At 46.0% G+C, this 22,697-nt stretch overlaps 1 protein-coding gene and 1 long non-coding RNA gene across 2 annotated transcripts in view; one reads left to right on the top strand and one right to left on the bottom strand.

The window, feature by feature from the left end:
* IPO5 (importin 5) overlaps positions 1-18,630 on the bottom strand; it is a 64,372-nt gene extending 45,742 nt beyond the window's left edge. Inside the window, exons 1-3 of the mRNA XM_029073312.1 lie at positions 18,585-18,630; positions 18,229-18,310; positions 6,367-6,475 (exon numbers count right to left, since the gene is read on the bottom strand). Of these exons, the coding sequence (XP_028929145.1) occupies positions 6,367-6,475; positions 18,229-18,310; positions 18,585-18,615 (222 nt within the window). The 5' untranslated portion in view covers positions 18,616-18,630. The remainder of the gene's footprint in view (positions 1-6,366; positions 6,476-18,228; positions 18,311-18,584) is intronic.
* A 296-nt stretch (positions 18,631-18,926) lies between these two features.
* LOC103171147 lies at positions 18,927-20,186 on the top strand. Its single transcript, XR_486615.3, has 2 exons — positions 18,927-19,072; positions 19,712-20,186. It is a non-coding gene; the product is annotated as an uncharacterized LOC103171147 (long non-coding RNA).
* Positions 20,187-22,697: the final 2,511 nt, after the last annotated feature.

The raw sequence follows: 22,697 nt of genomic DNA, 5'->3' as shown, positions 1-22,697 counted from the left end.
CAGCCAACAAAACCTCCATGTAGTCTTCTATGGCCATTCCATTACAGTGGTTTGCAGGTCCAGTTTAGAAATGACTGGTGAGTGGTCAACAATCTGCATTTGAGAAGATCTACTGTAGAAATCAAGCACAAAAAAACCCTCCTGCCCACTTTTGCCCAAGCGAGGTTGAACGTTAAGCTGGTTAGTGGCAGTAAAAACAAATCATGGAAAAAGAGCAGTTTTTTAAAAGGTAAGAAAATGCTAATACTGGGGAGGCCCTTCCTACTCCCTTAAAGTAGGGGAAACACGGCGTAGTGGCTAGAGCACAGGCCTGGGAGTAAAAAGGTCAAGGGTTCTAATCCCGGTTTTACCACTCATCTACTGTGTGGGCTTGGCCAAATCACTTCTCTATACCTCAGTTACCTCATCTGTAAAATGGGGATTAAGACTAAGTCCCATGCGGGGCAGGGACTGTGTCCAACCCAATTTGCTTGTATCCACCCCAGCTCTTAGTACATTGCCTGGAACATCATAAGCACTTAACAAATGCCATTATTATTACTAATTGGTAATCAGCTTTGATTTACGGCTAATAATCTTAAAATGTTTTTTTCCAAGTCTGGGCAGCATTCTTGCTACCACCCCCACCTTTGTGGAATGAAGTTGATAAAAATCAAGGCCAACGTTTTGAGATCTTTAAAATAAAAATACTCTGTTAATTCTTTAAGTAATCCTTACTAGTGGAATTCAAGTGTGGCACCAATAAATACAAGTCAGAGAAACCACAGGCTCATTTTAACATTAGTGGCTTCAATTTCCACCTGCATCTTTCCCTCCTTTCTCTCTTTCCCAATCTGCCCTAGGGTAGATGTGCTAATAAGTAATGAGAGAGCTGCAACTGAAGGGATGGGATACATCACTACCAGTCAGATGTGTTGTTTTTGATACACTACAAGGAAGACATTCTCTCTTCCTTTCATTTAATTCCCCTTGACATTAATGACGCTTTGTACAAGGATCAAAGGGATACTCAAAATTCTTTCTGGGCAAAGTTAGACTGCGTATATGGAATACACTGAATGAAGAAATGTCAATATTTGAAAGAGAATACAATACTATCGTTCTTGAACGACTTCTTTCACCTCCTCTTTTACCTCCTGTAATTTTTTTAAATTTCATTGAACCATTTGCTTAAACTCCCAAGAATCCAGATTGCTAGGGTAAAATGAAATTTTTGCACTGAGAAATGAGAAAGGTTCAAACATGACTGAAGTTTACAAATCAAGAAGCATGTGGCCAGGAAGCGGAGAGGATATGGAACTGTTATTCACTAAATTCCAAAATGCACAGATAAAGGAGAGCATCCGTTGAAGTCTGAAGACATTAGATTCAAAATAGACAAAGGGAAACTTCTCACACTGGAGCTTTTAAGCTTAGGGAATGCACTACCACAGAAAGTTGGGAAGTTTAGAAATATTAGCAGGATCACCAGAGAGTTACATAAACCCATGGAGGTCAACAATGGATACTAACGGGAGGACCTTGGTCATGTCAGCCCCATGGATGGTCCATCCCTAATCATTAGGACGGATGTCAAGGAGAAAAATCAATAACCTACGGACTCCAACATCTTAATGGCACTGTCAGGGAAAGAATACTGCATTCAATAGGACACTGCTCTGACAGTAGTGTTGTTTCTTGAATTCTCCTGCGACTAAAAACAATTTTTTAAAAAATATCCTATGGGTATACATTTAAATATTTACACACTGCCCCCTAAAATGTACATACATAATGCTTTTTTCGTCTTTAACTGATTCGTTCATTGCATGAACAAAGTTTCTCATACAAGAAGTCGATTAGACTGTAAGCCCGTCAAACGGCAGGGACTGTCTCTATCTGTTGCCTACTTGTTCATCCCAAGCGCTTAGTACAGTGCTCTGCACATAGTAAGCGCTCAATAAATACTACTGAATGAAAGAAGTCAAATGAACCACATGTCATCCACAGCAAGCATTTTTTGTCCATGATTATACATAGAAATTCTACAGCAAGAACTCCATACAGCTACATCTTGCTGTCCAAGGTGTATAAGGTGTAGAAGCAGCGTGGCTCAGTGGAAAGAGCCCGGGGTTGGGAGTCAGAGGTCATGGGTTCAAATCCCAGCTCTGCCCCTTGTCAGCTGTGTGACTGTGGGCAAGTCACTTCACTTCTCTGGGCCTTAGTTACCTCATCTGTAAAATGGGGATTAACTGTGAGCCTCACGGGGGGGCAACCTGATGACCCTGTATCTCCCCCAGTGCTTAGAACAGTGCTCTGCACGTAGTAAACGCTTAGCAAATACCAACACTATTATTATCATTATCACAGACTATGTTCCAGGATTGGCAGTGTCGCTTTTGAAACCAAAAGCCAGCTATATTCATACACACGCATACACTGTTTTTGCATTTTTCCTTGCAAATACAAAACAACGGTTTGAAATCCGTGTGTCAAGTATTTATTACTCAAGTATTTACCAAACACTTGCCACATTTTCAGTTAATTCAGAGAAAACCTGTGAAAATACTTTTTACGGGTGCCTATCAAACTGCAGCGTTCAATTCTATTTAGTTTAAGTTCTGGGGATTTCAAAAAAGATTTAATTAAAAAGACAAAAGAACTGCAACAGCCAAAAAAAAAAGCTGTTCAAGGAAGATTCTAAACTGTAACCTCTTCGGGTACGGACATTGGCTTGAGTCAATATTTTCTCCAAAAACTTTTTGCTTCTTTAGTTCATCACATTGACAGGACCTGAACCAACTCAAGCATTGTACAGCATCGAAATATTGGCTCTCATTAAGATGATAACTGCTACATATTTAATGCCAACATACTATTGTCACTTTTTAATACCTAAAAGTGAAAATGTCATTTTTCTTAAGTCCCCATTTCCTTGAGGGTGAGATTTAACTGTAACCATGCACAAAAAACGATGAACTGTGTTTGCTATTTGCCAAACACGGAAGGGCAAATAAGGTCCTATAGACTGTTGGCTCCTTGTGGGCAGGGAATGTGCCTACCACCTCCGCTGAACTGTACGGTCCCAAGCATTTAGTACAGTGCTCTGCATACTGCAAATACTCAGTAAATACCACTGATTGAAATACATGATCTCAGCATTTCAATTTTGCCTTGTTATAAAAATATATTCTCCATATGCTGTTTGGAAGAAAGGGAAAAAAAAAATCATTGCCCAACTGTTTTCATTATAGAGCTAGGCAGAACATCAGTACTTTTTTCCAATTGTTTCTTATAAAAGAATCTGCTGAACTCTGGTAACCACCACTCAAGTGATGGAAGTGATAAAAGACCCTGGACAGGCACCAATTGGAATTTGCGCTTATCCAGACACTGGTATTTGGTTCAATAGAAGAGAGATTCCCCACTAAGCTTGACAATAGGGTCTAAGCAACTGAGGGGGGTAGAGAGAAGAATTAACCTAGCTTACTAATTACCATGCAGTTCTCCTTTGAATCCCACAGGCCAGGTTTTATTTCAGAGAAAACGTCTGCTGAGAAAAAAAGCGCTGGGGCGTACTAAAAGTTAGCTTAGTAGCGAAAGCACCGGTAAAAATGATTTATTAACACAGGTTATATCAGGACTACCAAAGATTTTTCAACAACAGAAGTGCACTTCATTCAGTTGGCACAATTTAAAACTAAAGCCATCTTTAAAAAGTCATCAGCGTGTTAGATTGTTCTTCAAAGTAAGCAACGAAACCATGGCAGTTTTTAAAATAATGGTCAAATCTCTCCAAGGGTGGAGAAAAAACGACCGCCACCCCATTTAAGGCTTTATTAGCCTTACGGTTCTACGGCCGTCTTTCCTATGGGAAATGATGCACGACTGTGGTTTTTTTTTTTTTTAATTGCTTGTACTCCTGGTTCCAAAAGTTTTGAGACACCTCCAGCCACGCTCAATGAAGCTTTAAAGGTTGAACTCTTACAGAGAGGAGTTTTCTGGACTTTCGAATTCAAGCAATTGACAAACAGCATGGTCTGAATGGTTAACAATCTCCCCTCAAAAAAAATAATTTTATTCATCCTGTACCTTGGTAGTTTGTCAACTGATCTGTGGAAGACCCCCCTAATGACTTCTAGACCCTCCAGGGAAAACTGGGGCTTAGGTGAAGAGACAGTAATAATAATGATGGCATTTGTGAAGCACTTACTATGTGCCAAGCACTGTTCTAAGCGCTGGAGGGATACAAGGTGATCAGGTTGTCCCACGTGGGCCTCACAGTCTTCATCCCCATTTTACAGACGAGGTAACTGAAGGCTCAGTGAAGTGACTTGCCCACTGTCACCCAGCTGACAAGTGGTGGAGCTGGGATTTGAACCCACGCCCTCTGACTCCCAAGCCCGGGCTCTTTCCACTGAGCCACGAGAAAGTAAGGCGCGTCATGGGTTCAAAGGTTTCAGACAAAAACATATGAGCGTGGCCCTAAAGAAATCGTCAGAATGAGGGCAGAGAGTGCCTACTTATAAATGGCATGGATTGATTTAAAGACCGCAATGTCACCCTAGAGACTGGGGGAAATCTGGCCACTCCGATTCCTCAATATGATATGAAACAAGCCTCCACAACTAGAGGGTTAAGGATGAGGGGATAAGGAGCAAAGCAAGTTAGGGTATGAGCAGCCTAAGCCTATGGGGGCCGACAGGGCAGCTCAGTTTGGCAAAGGGGGTGGGAGGGGATTGAGTGGGTGGGTAAGGAGGATGGCAGGAGAAGTGTGAAAGTGGAGGGGATGGGATAAGCACTCCATCCTATTTCCTGGGCGCTTCCTCCTTGCAGAGCACTGTACTAACCGCTTGGGAGAATCCAGACTGGTAGACGGGCTCCCCACCCACGAGCTTACAGTCTAGAGAGGGGGGCGGACATGAAGAGAAGTACAGAAATTATGCCTCATCCTGGGGGGGAGGGGAGAGAGGAGGAGAGAGGTGATTCATTCATTCACTCCTATTTATTAAGCGCTTACTGTGCGCGGAGCACTGTAGTAAGCGCTTGGGAAAGGACAATACAGCAGTAAGGAATGACAATCCCTGTGAGTTCACAGTCTTGGGTTGGGGGGTGAAACACGGGCTTTCATTCATTCATATTTATTAAGCACTTATGTGCCTGGGAAAATGCAATACAGCAATAGAGAGTGACAATCCCTGCCCGCAAAGAGCTCACAGTCTAGAGGAGGATCAGTAAGGTTACATAAGAATTTGGGGGTGAGGGGAGGGAGGTGGGGGGGGAGAGGGAGAAGGGAGGTGGGGGGGGGAGGGGGACACGGGTGTTGGGGGGGGGGAGCGGTAGATGGGCGGTGGGGGGGGGAGAGGGAGAAGGGAGGTGGGGGGGAGAGGGAGAAGGGAGGTGGGGGGGGAGAGGGAGAAGGGAGGTGGGGGGGGAGAGGGAGAAGGGAGGTGGGGGGGGAGAGGGAGAAGGGAGGTGGGGGGGGAGAGGGAGAAGGGAGGTGGGGGGGGAGAGGGAGAAGGGAGGTGGGGGGGAGAGGGAGAAGGGAGGTGGGGGGGGAGAGGGAGAAGGGAGATGGGGGGGGAGGGAGAAGGGAGATGGGGGGGGGGGGAGAAGGGAGATGGGGGGGGAGGGAAAGGGAGATGGGGGGGGGAGGGAAAGGGAGATGGGGGGGGAGGGAAAGGGAGATGGGGGGGGGGGAAAGGGAGATGGGGGGGGAGGAAAGGGAGATGGGGGGGGGAGGAAAGGGAGATGGGGGGGGAGGAAAGGGAGATGGGGGGGGAGGAAAGGGAGATGGGGGGGGAGGAAAGGGAGATGGGGGGGGGGAAAGGGAGATGGGGGGAGGAAAGGGAGATGGGGGGGAGAAGGAGATGGGGGGGGAGAAGGAGATGGGGGGAAGGAGATGGGGGGATAGGGGGAGATGGGGGGGAGAGGACGGGGGGGAGAGGAGATGGGGGGCGAAGGGAGACGGGGGGCGAAGGGAGGGGGGGGCGAAGGGAGGGGGGGGCGAAGGGAGAGGGGGGGGAGATGGGGGGGAGATGAGGGGGAAGAGAGTTGGGGGGTGAGGTGGAGGGAGGGAGATGGGGGAGCGGAAAGGAAAGAAGGCGAGGGAAAAGAAAGGAGGATAAAAGTGTGCGTGGAGGGTGGCGGGAAGTGAGTGTTGCGCGCGGGGCCGGGCCTGGGCCTGGGCCTGGGCCTGGGGGCGGCATTTGGGGGCCAGGAATGTTGGAGGGCGGCGGCAGCGGCGCCTCCTAACGGGGGTAACGGCCGGGCGGGCGGGAGCGCGGGCGGGGGGCGTCCACGTGGGGCCTCGGGCGGGCCGGGCCCTGCCCAGGCCGAGCCGCCCCGGGGGACGGGGACGGGGAAGGAGGGAAGACGGGGTTTTACCTCGGCCTGTTTCCGCACCACATTGTCGGGGCTGAGCAGGTTCCCCAGGAGCAGGTAGAACTGTTGCTGCTCCGCCGCCGCCGCCGCCGCCGCCGCCGCCGCCATGGCGCTGAGCGTGTGGAGGAGAAAAGGAGAGACCCAGACGGGGACGGGCGGTCACCGAGGCGGGAGGGAACGAGCGCTGAGGGAGCGCCTCAGCCGCCCGAGACGGACGGACGGACGGAGGGAGGGAGGGAGGGAGGGGGAGGGGCGGCGGCCCGTGACCTCTCACCCCTCCGCCTCAGCCCTCCTCATTAGCCCGCCGAGCGGCGCCCGCTCCCCCCCCTCCCTCCCGGCTTGGCCCCCATTGGCCGAGCTCCCCGCTCCCCATTGGCCGCGCGCCCCGCCCCGCCCGCCGATTGGCCGGCGGGCCCGGGGGGGGAGGGGCCGGGCGCGCGGACGCCCCAGCCGCGGCGTGGTCGGAGGGGGGGGGGGGGGCGGGAGCGGCCCGGGCGCGCGCCGGGCGGGCGGTCACGTGCCGCCGCCGCTTCCCGCCCCCGCCGGGTGACGTACGCATGCGCGGTCGTCGCCGTCTCCCCCCCCCTCCCCCCCCCACGCGCCGGGGCCCCGATGAGTCATGGCCCGGGAGCGTCCGGGGCGGGGCCTCCTCGGGGGGCTATGGTTTAAGCGCCTACTCATTCATTCATTCCCTCACCCATTCATTCATTCACTCACTAGTATTTATGAACCCCTGACTATAATAATAATAATAATGTGGGTATTTGTTAAGCGCTTCCTCTGTGCAGAGCGCTGTTCTCAGCGCTGGGGGAGAGAGGGGGTCATCAGGTGGTCCCCCGTGAGGCTCCCAGTCTTCATCCCCATTTGACAGATGAGGGAACTGAGGCCCAGAGAATAATCCTAATAATAATGTTGGTATTGGTGAAGCGCTTCCTCTGTGCAGAGCGCTGTTCTAAGCGCTGGGGGAGAGACGGGGTCATCAGGTTGCCGCCCCCCTCCCCCCCCGTGAGGCTCCCTGTCTTCATCCCCATTTGACAGATGAGGTCACTGAGGCACAGAGAATAATAAGAATGTTGGTATTTGTTAAGCACTTATTATGTGCAGAGCGCTGTTCTAAGCACTGGGGTAGATAGAGGGTCATCAGGTTGTCTCACGGGAGGCTCCCAGTCTTCATCCCCATTTGACAGATGAGGGAACTGAGGCCCAGAGAAGTGAAGTGACTTGCCCACAGTCACCCAGCTGACAAGTGGCAGAGCCAGGATTAGAATAATAATAATAATGTTGGTATTTGTTAAGCGCTTACTATGTGCAGAGCACTGTTCTAAGCGCTGGGGTAGATACAGGGTCATCAGGTTGGCCCCCATGAGGCTCCCAGTCTTCATCCCCATTTTACAGATGAGGGAACTGAGGCACAGAGAATAATAATAATAATAATAATGTTGGTATTTGTTAAGCGCTTCCTATGTGTAGAGCGCTGTTCTAAGCGCTGGGGGAGATACAGGGTCATCAGGTTGGCCCACATCGTGGCTCAGCGGCAAGAACACGGGCTTGGGAATCGTAGGTCCTGGGTTCGAATCCCGGATCTGCCCCTTGTCAGCTGTGGGACTGTGGGCAAGTCACTTCACTTCTCTGGGCCTCAGTTCCCTCATCTGGAAAATGGGGACTAAGACTGTAAGCCCCACGTGGGACAACCTGAAGACCCTGTATCTACCCCAGCGCTTAGAACAGTGCTCTGCACATAGTAAGCACTTAACAAATACCAACATTATTATTAGTATTATTCATCCCCATTTTCCAGATGAGGGAACTGAGGCCCAGAGAAGTGAAGTGGCTTGCCCACAGTCACACAGCTGACAAGGGGCGGAGCTGGGATTCGAACCCATGCCCTCTGACTCCCAAGCCCGCGCTCTTGCCACTGAGCCACGCTGCTTCTGCTTCTCTTCTTTGACAGATGAGGCCCAGAGAAGTGACTTGCCCCAAGTCCCCCAGCTGACAAGGGGAAGGAACGGGATTAGAACCCACGACCTCTGACTCATTCATTCAATAGTATTTATTGAGCACTTACTATGTGCAGAGCACTGAACTAAGACTCCCCAGCCCGGGCTCTTTCCACTGAGCCACAACCCTATTGATTACCACCACCGCTACCAACAAGGCTACCTGTTAGGTGCTCACTGTGTGCTAAACCTTGGGGTGGATAATAGTAATGATGGCATTCGTTAAGCGCTTCCCGTCTGCCAAGCACTGGTCTAATAATAATAATGATGGCATTTCTTAAGCGCTTCCCATCTGCCCAGAACTGTTTTACTAATAATAATAATAATGGCATTTGTTAAGCGCTTCCTATCTACCAGGCACTGTTCTAATAATAATAATGATGATGGCATTTGTTAAGCACTTCCTATCTATCAAGCACTGTCCTAAGCACTGGGTGGGATACAATAATACTATATAATAATAATGTTGGCATTTGTTAACCGCTTACTATGTGCCAAGCACTGTCCTAAGCGCTGGGGGAGATCCAAGGGCATCAGCTTGTCTCACGTGGGGCTCACCATCTCCATCCCCATTTAACAGATGAGGAAACTGAGGCCCAATGAAGTGACTTGCCCCAAGTCCCTCTGCTGACAAGGGGAGGAGGCGGGATTAGAACCCAAGACCTCTGACTCTCCAGCCCGGGCCCTTTCCACTGAGCCACACTGCTTCTCACGTCATTCCCCCCCCCCCCCCACCATTGTCAACCCTATTGATTACCACCACCACTACCAACAAGGCTACTTGTTAGGCGCTCACTCTGTGCTAAACCTCGGGGTGGATAATAATAATGATGGCATTCGTTAAGCGCTATCCCGTCTGCCAAGCACTGGTCTAATAATAATAATAATGATGGCATTTCTTAAGCGCTTCCTATCTGCCAAGAACTGTTCTAATAGTAATAATAATAATAATGATGGCATTTGTTAAGCACTTCCTATCTACCACGCACTGTTCTAATAATGATAATAATGATGGCATTTGTTGAGCGCTTCCTATCTACCAAACATTGTTCTAATAATAATAATGATGATGGTATTTGTTAAGCATTTACTATATGCCAAGCACTGTTCTAAGCACTGGATGGGATACAATAATACTGCTACTACTACTACTAATAATGTTGGTATTTATTAAACGCTTACTATGTACCAAGCACTGTTCTAAGCACTGGACGGGGGGAAGGAGGATACAAGATAATTATGTTGTCCCATATGGGGCTCACAGTCTTAATCCCCATTTTACAGTTGAGGGAATGGAGGCCCAGAGAAGTTACTTGCCCCAGGTCACACAGCTGACAAGTGGAGGGGGGGGATTAGAACCCACAGCCTCTGACTCCCCAAGCCCGGGCTCTTTCCACTGAGCCACGCTGCTTCTCTAATAATAATGTTGGTATTTGTTAAGTGCTTACTATGTGCAGAGTGCCGAGGGGAATCAGGTTGTCCCACGTGGGGCTCACAGTCTTAATCCCCATTTTACAGATGAGGTAACTGAGGCACCGAGAAGTTAAGTGACTTGCCCAAAGTCACACAGCTGAGAAGTGGCCGAGCCAGGATTGTAGTGGGGTTGGGCACGGTCCCTGTCCCCCATGGGGCTCACACTCACAGTCCCCATTTGACAGATGAGGGGACTGAGGCCCCACAGAAGTGAAGTGATTTGCCCAAAGTCACTCTGCAGACATGTGGTAGATCCAGGATTAGAACCCAGGCCCTTCTGACTCGCAGGACCGGGTTTAGAACCCAAGTCCTTCTGACTCCCAGGACTGGGATTAGAACCCAGGTCCTTCTGACTCCCAGAACCGGGTTTAGAACCCAGGTCCTTCTGACTCCCAGGACTGGGTTTAGAACTCAGGTCCTTCTGACTCCCAGGACCAGGATTAGAACCCAGGTCCTTCGGACTCCCAGGCCCATGCTCTAGCCACTAAGCCACGGTGCTCGCTGGAGTGGATCCAAGCCAATCGGGTTGGACACAGCTTCTGTCCCACATGGGGCTTGTCTCAGTAATAATAACAACTATGGTATTTAAATATAATAATAATTATTATTATGGTATTTATTAAGCGCTACTATGTGCCAAACATTGTTCTAAGCGCTGGGATCCCACATGGGGCTCACTGCCTTTATAGTGGTATTTGCTAAGTGCTTATTATGTGCCAAGCACTGTTCTAAGTGCTGGGGTTGATATAAGGTAATCAGGTTGTCCTACATGGGCCTCACAGCCTTAATCCCCATTTTACAGATGAGTTAACTGAGGCACAGAGAAGTGAAGCGGCTTGCTCAGGGTCACACAGCAGACAAGTGGTGGAGCCGGGATTAGAACTCACATCCAGTGACTCCCAAGCCAGTGCTCTTTCCCCTAGGCCACGCTGCTCCTCTACCTGCCGTGAGTACTTGGGGAAATCATTTAACTTCTCCGTGATTCAGTTACCTCATCTATAAAATGAGGATTAAGACTGTGAGGCTCATGTGGGACGTGAACTGTGCCCAACTAATTAGTTTCTATCGATCCCTGCATTTAGTACAGTGCCTGGCACATTCCAAGCGCTTAGTACAGTGCTCTGCACATAGTAAATGCTCAATAAATACTACTGAATGAATGGCACATAGTGAGCACTTAACAAATACCATGTACGTGTAAGAAATCAAGGAATCTCCTTGAATTTCCCACAGCTTCTTCAAAAGAGCACGTAACCCAAACACAAAATAAACACATAAGACTTCTTACCATTGAGCCTGAGAGTTAGTAGGTGTCAAGCTTTGTTTTCCCATGCATTGAAGATAAATCCTTGTGCCAAAAAGCGACCCTTTACTTATGCTGTTCTCAAGTGCCTCGTATACAAGTTTGCACTCTGTAGGTGCTCAATAAAGGCAGTTGGGGCTGAATCCTGCAACCGGCAACAACCCCTCTGTGAGAGGGGGAAAGAAGGGAGTGTATAAGACTCCTCCAGTCCTTCCTCCTCTCTCACTATGTCTCAGCCAGTGTGTTTTGCTCCTCTTTCACCAGCCTTTATTTACTCACCACGGACCGACTGCTCACTTTCTCCCCGACGGACAACCCCATTTCCCCATCAATTAATCAGTGGCATCTAAAGAGCTCTTACTGGGTACAGAGCACTGTACTAAGCGCTTGGGAGAGTAGAGTACAACAGTGTGGGTAGATATGTTCCCTAGCCACCAGTGTAGGGGGGAGATGGGACATTAAAATAAATGATGGATATGTTCATAAGTGCCATGGGGGTGAAGGTGGAATGAATATCAAGTGCTTCAAGGGGGGAGATCCAAGTGCCAAGGGGACAGATCCATCTTCAAAGCCCTCCTCTCCCAAGCAGCGTGGCTCAGTGGAAAGAGCCCAGGCTTGGGAGTCAGAGGTCATGGGTTCTAATCCTGACTCTGCCGCTTGTCAGCTGTGTGACCCTGGGCAAGTCACTTCACCTCTGTGCCTCAGTTCCCTCATCTGTAAAATGGGGATGAAGACTGTGAGCCCTAGGTGGGACAACCTGATTACGTGGTATCTACCCCAGGGCTTAGAACAGTGCTTGGCACATAGTGAGCGCTTAACAAATACCAACAATATTATTATTATTAAATAATATAATAATGGTATTTGTTTAAGCACTCACTATGTGCCAGGCACTGTACTAAAAGCTGGTTGGATGCAAGCAAATCGGGTTGGCCACAGTCCCCGTTCCACGTGGGGCTCACAGTCTCAATTCCCATTTTACAGATGAGGTAACTGAGGCACAGAGAAGTAAAGTGACTTGCCCAAGGTCACACAGCAGGCAGTGCGCTGCATAACAGTAAGCACTCAATAAAGAAGCTTTCTTCAAAAACTACTCTTCCCCCTACCCAATGCTAATCTTTTAATAGCCTTCAATTTGGGATCCCTCTTGACCTTTATTTGAGCCCTCTGCTTTTCATCCCCCAGTAATAGCTCCCCAAGAAGCGGGCAAATGAAAGTTACAGCAGAGGTCATAAACTAGAGCAGAATGGTAAATTTTGTATGACTGCAATTGCTTTGCCCCATGTAATCCCACAGATCCAAACGTGAAAAATATTGGAGACTTGTGTTGATGATTTTGTTGGAATGACGGTCGTCTCCGTGCAATGAAAGGGTAGACTTTAAGAAATATTTACAGCCATGAGTCTACTTCTGTATGTTCATTTTCTTGTCTGGGATGGTTTGTTAATCCTATTCTAAATTATTGCAGGTTAAAAATGCTTTTTAAGGAAGTGAATGGATCACTTCTCTATTTTTCTTCAACCTTTCAATAATCATGAAAGCTTTGTCTTGTAACCGATCTATAGATGAGTTTCCCTAAAGCATGATTTAATTTATGCTCCTGATTCTTTTGTAGTGAAACAAGCAGTTTTAAGGGGGAACTGAGTTGTTAGTGACATCAATCAATCAATTGGAAGTATTTATCGAGCACTTACACTCTGCAGAACACTTTATTAAGTGTTTGGGAAAATACAGTAGAGTTACTACACTTGATCTCTGCTCTCGAGGAGCTACAGTCCATGGGGTGGGGAGTGTCGGGGGGACAGACAGTAAAATAAATCACAAGTAGGGGGAAGCAACAGAGTGTAAAGATAGGTACCTCAGTGCTGCATGGGAGGAGGAGTGAATTAATATTCAGGTATTTGGTGATATGAAAGTGCTCAAGTGCCAGTGGGGTGGGGAAAAGGAGGAGAGATGAGAGAATAATTGGGAAAGCTTCCTGGAGGAGAAGTGATTTCAGAAAGACTTTAAATATGGGAAGAACAGTGTTCTTCCAGGTGTATACGTGGAGAGAGTTTCAGGCAGAAGGGAAGATGTGAGCAACAGGTCAGAGGCAAGAAAAATGAGAATGAGTAACTAGGTTGGCTTAGAGGTGTGACGTGTTGGGGCTGGGCTAAGCTGCTATGGCTCATTATGGGCAGGGAATGTGTCTGTTTACTGTTGTACTCTCCCAGATGCTTAGTACAGTGCTCTGCACACAGTAAGCGCTCAAGAAATACAACTGAATGAATAAATGAACAATGGAAAGGACTGAGGAGGAGATCTGCCCTCCAAATCACATTTCTCCAGAAATCACATTTCTGGTCATAAACTCATTTAGAATATTTAGAAAGTATTTTTGTCTTTAAGATGTAAAGTGTTGAGTAGTTTTTTAGGTGTAGGATGGTTGTGGGAATTTTATTTTTCATATATGTATTTCACGTTCAGATTCTTACAAAACAATATTGTTGAATTGTTCAAAATTTACTGTTTATCCATAAGATGGCCCATATCTATCTTTGCCCCGGATTCTTTGCATGTCAGCTAGAATCGGGATATGGCATCAGCAAAAGTATTTTTTCTGTAGATATGTGTGTGCCTAGAGTAAAAGAGACTAAAATCCAAAAACTAATCAAGGTACAGGAACAGCACTATAGAACAGCAAATTAAAATGGCAACTTTTTTGTGCAGAACAAAAAGAAATTTTTGAACAATTGGTGTGCAAAGAGTTAATGAATGGTTCAGTTTAAACACACCATTTGTGTGGCGTCTTCATTGTGAGACTCTAATAGTCATATCAAATGTCTCAAGCCTCTCCCTCCTCCCCATCCCGGACCGACACCCAAACATCTAGAGAGCTACATTTGGTTCCTTGAAGAGCACCATATAGCTCATGATCTAAAAAGGAGATGAAATTGGGTGACAGTTAATTAAGGCAGACGGAAATCTGTTTTATTCATAACGCCTTATGGAGTTCATCCCATTTCCTTATGCTTCCAGGTCACTGATTTGAATTTTGGGATTGTAGACTAGCTCTTTTCCTAAGAAAGCTTTCCCATTTTGGTTGGTTAGAAAATAATGAGTTGGGTTTACAGGGATAATCAGCACAGAAGGTTTAACCTTGTTGAATAAATCCTTTTTGTCTAATATAAAATCCGGCAGCGGATTAGGGTTGTATATTTTAAAATGTGGACATATAAATAACATACCAAAGGATGTTCAGACCTCAAAGTTTTTCTTATAACCCTCAAGGTAATCAGGTTTTGATTACAGGCCCATTTCTTTGTTTGTTTTGTTTTTTATGGTACTTAAGTGCTTACTCTGTGCCAAACACTGTTCTAAATTCTGGGGCCGATAGAAGTTAATCAGATTGAACACAGTCCATGTCCCACATGGGGCTCCCAGTTTTAATCCGCATTTTACAGATGAGGTAACCAAGACACAGAGAAGTAAAGTGACTTACCCAAGGTCACCCAACAGATAAATTGGCCAGATTCATACCTTTCAGTGTCCTTTTCTAAAGGATTCTGTCCTTATAATAAAACCCCCAAAATTAGAATAACAGAATAACCGAGTAGTTATTTTCAAATGCTCATCACATTTCTGGGCTAAGATTTTCTGAAAGAATCAGAGATGACTCACAGTATTTTTTTTCCTTTTTTCACGTCATTGGTGGAAGTTACTTACTGTTTAGACATGATGACACATACAGTTTACCTTACACATTATGATGGCCCACTTACTAAATTATATTATTGTGACACCAATCCACCTTACATGATTTCCTAAAATTGCTATTATGAATAGCAGAGTCATAGATAGTAAAAGAAAATGAAAGACTCTAAATACCTCCTACACCTTAATTCCACCCACCCAATGTGAAATGCCGCTTCCAGAACTGGTGCACAGATGTACTAAGAAAACGCCATTCGGGAGGAGCATTTTTTTTTTCCTATGGAATCAAACAGGTAAATATAAAAAGAAACTTTAGGTGTCTTCCCTATCCATTTCTATGCGGAAGCTCTAACTCCAGAGATTTATTTCAAACTCAAATAATGCACCGCCAGTGAAAATGGGAAATTTTCCTAGAGAGCTGAAAGAGAATTGACTAAGATATCAAATGAGATATGAAATGAGAGGAAATCACAGAGTGAAAGAGCTTTGGTTTTACTGGTATCTGTACTTTTGGTGGCTGGGAAAATTATTATTGCAATTTACCAGTTCAGGTAATTCTCATATATCATTTTTGCACTTGAAAAATAAGAAATGAGAGGAAATCACACCGAAAGAACCTTAATTTTTACCATCACTGCATTTTGGGTGACTGAGGAAATTATTATTGTAATTTACCAGTTCAGGTAACTCTCACAAGTCATTCTGCTCTTACAAAAGCTCAACTCAGAGATGAATTTGCACTTCTTCCTTACTTTTATCTAGGTTTCTCTTAGTACTTAAGTACTTAAGTATTTAGTACTTAAAGCTAAAGTGCTGAACTATTGGACTGTTTTGTTCATGGACTTAGTTTCTACCCCTACCTACTTCACAGGGATTTGGGGCAGAGAAATGAAATTAACTGCAATTTTTAACTGCAATTTTTTCTCCCAAGGAAGGAGTGCATGGTGAAGGATAATTCTACCTGAATTGATAGTGGCTCAAAATGTGAGTAAGGAGGAACACAAGGCCTCTCACACAAACACTCTTATTCAAACGTTCTTACACAAATCCCTTATTGCAGCCTCAAAAGGGCTGTGTGCAGTGGCTGGGTTGAGCTAGTGGTTCTTTCATATGGGCAATCAATCAATTAATCATATTAATTGAGGGCTTACTGGGTGCAGAGCTTACGTTCTTTGGGAACTTACAATTTCAACAGAGTTGTAAAACACATTCCCTCCCCACACCAAGCTTACAGTCTAGAGGGGGAGACAGACATTCAGATAAATAAATAAACTGCAGGAGTGAACGCCACCTGCTTCTATTTCTCCCAGCGACTGAACTGTTTTCATTCAGCAAAAGTAAGTTGTGAGTTGTGAGAATGAACCGCACCTCAAGCTAGATAGAACATGGGCTCTGACTGCAGAGAAAACCTGGGAGAGTCCACTCCTTTCAGTACCTGGCAAGGGCGTGTGGTTTGGAACTTGCTAGATTTGAAAGGGACTGATCTTGGATTCTTCTCTAAGAGAGTTGAATAATATATTTCATATTCATATCACTTAATTTCTCTGAGTGTCAGTTTCCTCATTGAAAAATGGATATTCTGAACCTGTTCTCCCTCCTACTTAGATTGTGAGTCCCATGTGAGACAGTGACTGTGTCCAACCTGACGACCTTATTATCTTAGCTCTTGGGACATAGTAAGCACTTAAGTACCACAATTATTATTATTACTTATTCGTTTCGTTCTTCTCAAGCCAACCTACTCACTGTGCTTTGTTCTAGCCTCTCCAGCCACCAGCTCTTTCTCCCTTCCTCTCCTCCATAACTCAAAATGGTTTCTCAGATATTCCTTCCCAAATCTTCCCTTCCACTTAATTTTCCAGTCATAATTGACAAATCTCTGAAGCCCTCTTTGGCAATATCCTGGACTCCTCCCTCTCTTTCAATATCCAGGTTATTGTCAAATTCAGTCTGCAGTTGGCCGTTGGGGGAACCAAGAGATTCCATCCCTTCCCCCTCTCCCCCCCTCACCCCCCACCCCATCAAAAGTCTAGCCTGCTATTCCCGGCATTTGTCTTATCCCAGTTTGACTACTGCCAGCCTCCCCCGTCCACCAATCTCTCCTCCCTCCAGGCAATTTTCGGCTGCCCAAATCATTTTCTTAAAATGTCTTTCTACACACGGTTCCCTAGTCAATTAAAATCTCAAATGCTTATTTGTTTTTTTCGGTATCAAGCGGAAACACTTGACTTTAAGGCATTGTTAGCTCCCTCCCTCCTATTGTGAAGCAGTGTGACTTAATGGAATGAGCACAGGTCTGGAAGTCAGAGGATCTGGGTTCTAATCCTGGATCTGTCACCTGCCTGTTGGGTGACCTTGAAAAAGTCACTTCATTGCTCTGAACATCAGTTTCCTCATTGAAAAATGGGTACTCTGAACCTGTTCTCCCTCCTACTTAGACTGTGAGTCCCATATAAGAGAGTGGGACATAGTAAGTACTTGGGATATAGTAAACACTTAACAAATACCACAATTATTCTTATTACTTATTCACTTTGTTCTTCTCAAGCCAACCTACTCACTGTGCTTTGTTCCAGCCACCAGTCTCTTGCTCCCTTCCGCTCCTCCGCCTTCACCTCCCTGCCCCTTCACACAAGTCCTCTCCATCTTCAAGCCTTTGTGAGGTCACATCTCTTCTCCAACTTTTATCCCTCTCCCCCAACAATTGCCACTTCAGCTCTTCAGTGCCCCTTACGCATGTACTATTCACACCTCCTGTAACCCTTCATGTACATTTTTTACATTCCCTGTTACACTGGACTTTAGCACCAACTCACTAACGTGTCCCCCTTTCCTTCCTTCTATCTGTAATGTATTTTTGAGGGTTCCAGTGTAAGCGAGGGAAGTCACTACTTGGCCAACCAGGGCACGGTGCGAAGGAGCAATGGGGGGTGACCCACCCCCTCTAACTTTCTTATCTGGGATCCCAGTCCCCCTCATCTCAGGTCTTGGAAAAACATGAGTTTCCAGTGAGAGCAGAAAAGATTCAGAATGGTAGCTACTTGGCCTGGTAGTTCTTCAAAGCCTATGCTCTCTAGGTCTCTTCTTTCCTCCCTCTTTCCCTCCCCTCATAAAATCTTTGCGCCCCTACTCAAAATGAAAAAATAGGACTGAGTTATTAAGAACGTCTTAAAAGTCTTACAAAAGCCTAGGCAAGAAGACAGATTAAAGAGTTTAAATAGTTTGAATATCCGGGTCTCGTAGGAGGTGAATTTTGAAACTATAAAAAAAAATTTAACATTATGGGAGAAAGAAATGGAAGTTTTGTGGTATCAGAGGAAAGAAAGTCAGAGTGTGGGGGGTGGGGTGGGGGGAGCAGAGGAGCAGAATCAAAATGCAATCTAACCATTGTATTCCTACCTTGGTGATAGAGGAATCCTATTCAGGTAAATCGCTGGAAGTGAACATCCTTCCTGAATACGGTTTTCACCCGAAACACCACCTACATGTGAAAACAAACATATTGCCTCAAACAGAATTGCTTTTAAAGTCAGGGCATGGGAGGCTACATCTTCTGTAAAGTTCACTGAAATGTGTTTTGCTCTAATTTCTTTTCTCTAACCACGGGAAGCCTGTTGAAATAGCCAACTGAATTCCCATAAAGATTGGGAAAATTATTCTATGGATAAGGGAGGCAAATTAGAAAAAAAAATTATCGAAATTCCTTTAACCTCTACTTAACTTCTTCAGCAAACAATCTTAAATTGCCTTCCTACCCCACTTCTGCTTCGAAGGGGCCATCAGCATGTCTTTCAGAGGAGAAATCTGATATTAAAGGCCACTTGATGGCTAAAGTGATCTCTTGGTTCACTCAAAGACAAGACATTTTGGTTTGGGGCTTCCTGGCCATCCCAAAATGCATTCCTCAATTTAGATTCTGTATTTATATTCTTTTTCCACCTGAAATTGAAGGACTGGGGTAGACTTACAGTAGCCAGAGCTGTACTCTTCACTGGGGACGTCCCTAGTGCTATGTCATAAATCTCATAGTTCCAATCCTCCCTGAAACAGGCCGGTCGCCATGGATACATCTATCGCCATTTGTGACCCCACCACAGATAAGCAACGGCTTCTGGGCTTCACTTGTGGTATATTTCACATGGATGCCCATTTAAACCACAAGCCACAAACTACCTGCACTCCTTTATGATGGCTCCACACTGTTGCCCTGAGGCACAGAAAGATGGGAGGAGCCTCCAAGAACGTAATGATTTATGTGGTTCCTAAGAGGTCCTGAAAAGAGACAAATCGTTTTTAAATTTATTTTGAAACTAAAGAGGAATGCATTGTATTTCTAAAACCTAAACCACCTCCAGTAGAAGTTGTAGTAATACTAGTGGTGGTGATATTATTCATTCATTTATTCCGTTGTATTTATTGAGGGCTTACTGTGTGCAAAGCACTGTACTAAACCTTTGGGAGAGTTTAATTGCCCACAACGAGAGTAACTGCCTCCACCGTGCCTGAGCAGAGTGACTAGGAGAAGCAGTGGGGCCTAGTGGGAAGATAGGGTTTGGGAGTCAGAGGGCCTGGGTTCTAATCCCACCTCCACCACTTACCTTCACTCCACTTCGCTGTTCCCCAGTTCCCTCATCTGCAGAATGGGGATTCAATACCTCTTTTCCCCCCTGCTTAGATTGGGAGCCCCAAGCGGAACAGTTGTCGTGGGTAGAGATCCCCAGTGTCTATCAACTGTTGTATTCTCCCAAGCTCTTAGTACAGCTCAATAAAATATTTACCCCAGCACATAATACAGTGCCTAGTACACAGGAAGCATTTAACAAATACTGTTATCACTATTATTATTAAGTTATTAACTGCCACCTTCCCTCCTGCCATCAAGGACCCATGCTCCAACCCTGCTCCGTGTCTCCAGTCCAGGGATAAGAGCTGTTACCGTATGCTAGCCATATCCCCCTGGCACCAGACGGACAGACAGCCTGGCTGCCTCCCCGGAAACCGGCACCGGCTCTCCTCCACCCCATCGAGGAAATTTCATCCCTCCCTGCCTTCCACCGTCCTGCTGGAAAAGAGAAAAGCAGCCTCAGCTCAACTTTGGCATTTCCAACATTGGGCAGTCAGTCACACTGCCTCCCTCTGCCCCAGCTCTCCTCCACGTCATTGAGGAGACTTCTTCGCATCCTCCCTTCCACCACCTTGGCAGAAGAGAGAACAGCAGAGCACAGCATGAAGCCGCCACAAAACCACAAGAAGACTAGTGCAGTGGTCACTGTGGCTAGGGATGGCCTTGGTCTCTGAGTCCCGAGGAACCTGAAATTCTGCTCCTCTAGCCACAGCACCCCACTGAACTTCTCTTTGTTGTATGTATTTGTCTGCGTTGTGTTTTATGGTTTCATCGTTCCTGATGTGTCTGTCTACAATCCCCTCTCCCTATTTGGACTCTTAGATTGTAAGCCCCTTAAGGGACAGGGACCATGTCTAATTCCCACCTGGATATTCTTTCCCAGTACACAATAAGCACTTAATAGACACTCTTACTACTACAAGAGCATTAGTAAGACTATATATTGAGCTCCTGCTAGGTGCAGTGCACTGTAGTAAGTCCTAGGGAAAGTACAACCAGACCTGAGACGTTCCCTGACTGCAATGTGTTTACACACTAATAATAGAGAAATACATAATATCAGAGTAATCAGAATAAAGAATTGACTGTACTATTGCTTATACATAATCACTCCATCAATCAATGGTAGTTATTGAGCGCTTGCTCCGTAAAGACCTCTGTACTAAGCGCTTGGGAAAGTACAATCCAATAACACTTAGTACAGTGCTCTGCACACAGTAAGTGCTCAATAAATACAATTGAATGAATGGAGTTGGGCAAGTCACTTAATTTCTCTGTGCCCCAATCTCCTCATCTCATCTGTAAAATGGAGATCCGATGCCTGTTCTCGCACCTTCTTAGACTGTGAGCCCCATGTGGGACAGGGTCTGCGCACAACCTGACAGTGCTTAGAACAGTGCTTGGCACCTGATAAGCGATTGCTTGCAATAGTGATTAGTTAACAGACACCAAAATAATAATAGAGTTGGTAAAGATGATCCCTCCTAAAAGGAACTATAAAGACTTGCTGAGGAAGGACAAACATAAATATGTAAGTGCTAGAAGTGGCTTGCCAGGCTGAAATAACTTGGGAACTTGGGAGTTAATCCGGGAAGGCTAGGTAGAAGAGGTGGGTTATAGGAGAGCTTTGAACATGGGTAGAGGAGGGAGGACTGTGTGACAGGACCAGGAGTGGTGGGGGAAGTGTCGATTGAGAGCAAGATATAGTTGGAAAGTTTTGGAGGAACCGAGACAGCAAGCTGGGGAGTAGTGGGTGAAGAGAGCTGATATGAAAGATGGAAAGCTTCGAAGCTCAACATGAGGAGTTGTTGCTTGATGCAGAGGGAAATGGGAAGCTAATGAACATTTCTTGGAGTGGGGAGATGGGTGTTGAGCAAACCTTAGAGACATCAATCCAGAATTTTGTAGAATAATCTCATGCGGGAAGAGAATAAAAGGTGATCAGAAACGTCTAATTAGAGTCCCTCAATCCTCAATCCCAGGTTTTTAATGGGTTTCGGTTTTAGTCCATAACATAATACCTGGAAGAGTCCTTCCTTGTCTAGAATCTTGTCAAGAAATCATCACATTTCTCAACAACTTACGGCACTTTACAAAACACTACGATATTCATATTACTCATTTCATCTGAACTAAAATTAAATATTTAGGTAGAGTTAAATGGAAAAAGAGACTTTATATCTTTTTGCAGATTCTCAAGTATCTCCCTCACCTCTAGCACTTTTTCTTGCTGCATTCCATATTCATTTCCTCATTCTTGGTTTTGTTGCTTCTTTCAAATTCCTACACATCAAGGCTTAGGGCAGTGCTCTGCCCACAATAAAGGCTCAATAAATATGATTGATTGTTAGACCCTGTTTTGAAAAAAGAGACCTCCCCTGAGTCTGTCAGCAGGGAATTCACTGAGCTTGCTAGGAAATCAGTCTAGCAACTGGCATAAACAATGGATTCAGAAACAGTGGATCAGTCATGAAGAATTTGCGCTTGAGGTCCTGAGGAAAAGAACTGACTGTAGTACTGGGGTTTCTGCAGAGTTGGGTGCATTCTCCTTCCTTCATTCTTTCATTCAATAGTATTTATTGAGGGCTTCCTATGTGCAGAGCACTGTACTAAGCGCTTGGAATGTACAATTCGGCAACAGATAGAGACAATCCCTGCCCAGTGATAGTCTCACAGTCTAATCCAGGGAGACAGACAAAAACGAGACAACATCATCATGATAAATAGAATCAAGGGGATATACACCTCATTAACAAAGTAAATAGGGTAATAGAAATATATACAAATGAGCACAGTGCTGAGGGGAGGGGAAGGGAGAGGAGGAGGAGCAGAGGGGAAGGGGGCTTAGCTGATGGGATGTGAAAGGGGGAAGGGGGAGGGAGCAGAGGGCGGAGGGGGAGGAGAGAGGGAGCGGAGGGAACAGAGGGAAAAGGGGAAGCTCAGTCTGGGAAGGCTTCTTGGAGGAGGTGAGCTCTCAGTAGGGCTTTTGAAGAGGGGAAGAGAGTTTGGCGGAGGTGAGGAGGGAGGGCATTTCAGGACAACGGTAGGATGTGGGCCAGAGGTCGACGGCAGGATAGGCCCACTTTCACCACTTATGTTATCCTTAGGGCAATTCTTCTTCTTCTTGTTATATCCGTTAAGTGCTCACTATGTGCCAGGCACTATTCTAAGTGCTGGGGTAGCTACAAAGTCATCAGGTTGGACCCAGTCTCCATCCCACATAAGGCTCACAGTCTTAATCCCC

The sequence above is a fragment of the Ornithorhynchus anatinus genome, chromosome 10 (assembly GCF_004115215.2).
Source record: "Ornithorhynchus anatinus isolate Pmale09 chromosome 10, mOrnAna1.pri.v4, whole genome shotgun sequence".
In the NCBI taxonomy this organism is placed as follows: domain Eukaryota; kingdom Metazoa; phylum Chordata; class Mammalia; order Monotremata; family Ornithorhynchidae; genus Ornithorhynchus; species Ornithorhynchus anatinus.
The sequence above is the reverse complement of the archived record's forward strand: the minus strand, read 5'-3'. Positions and strand labels throughout refer to the sequence as shown.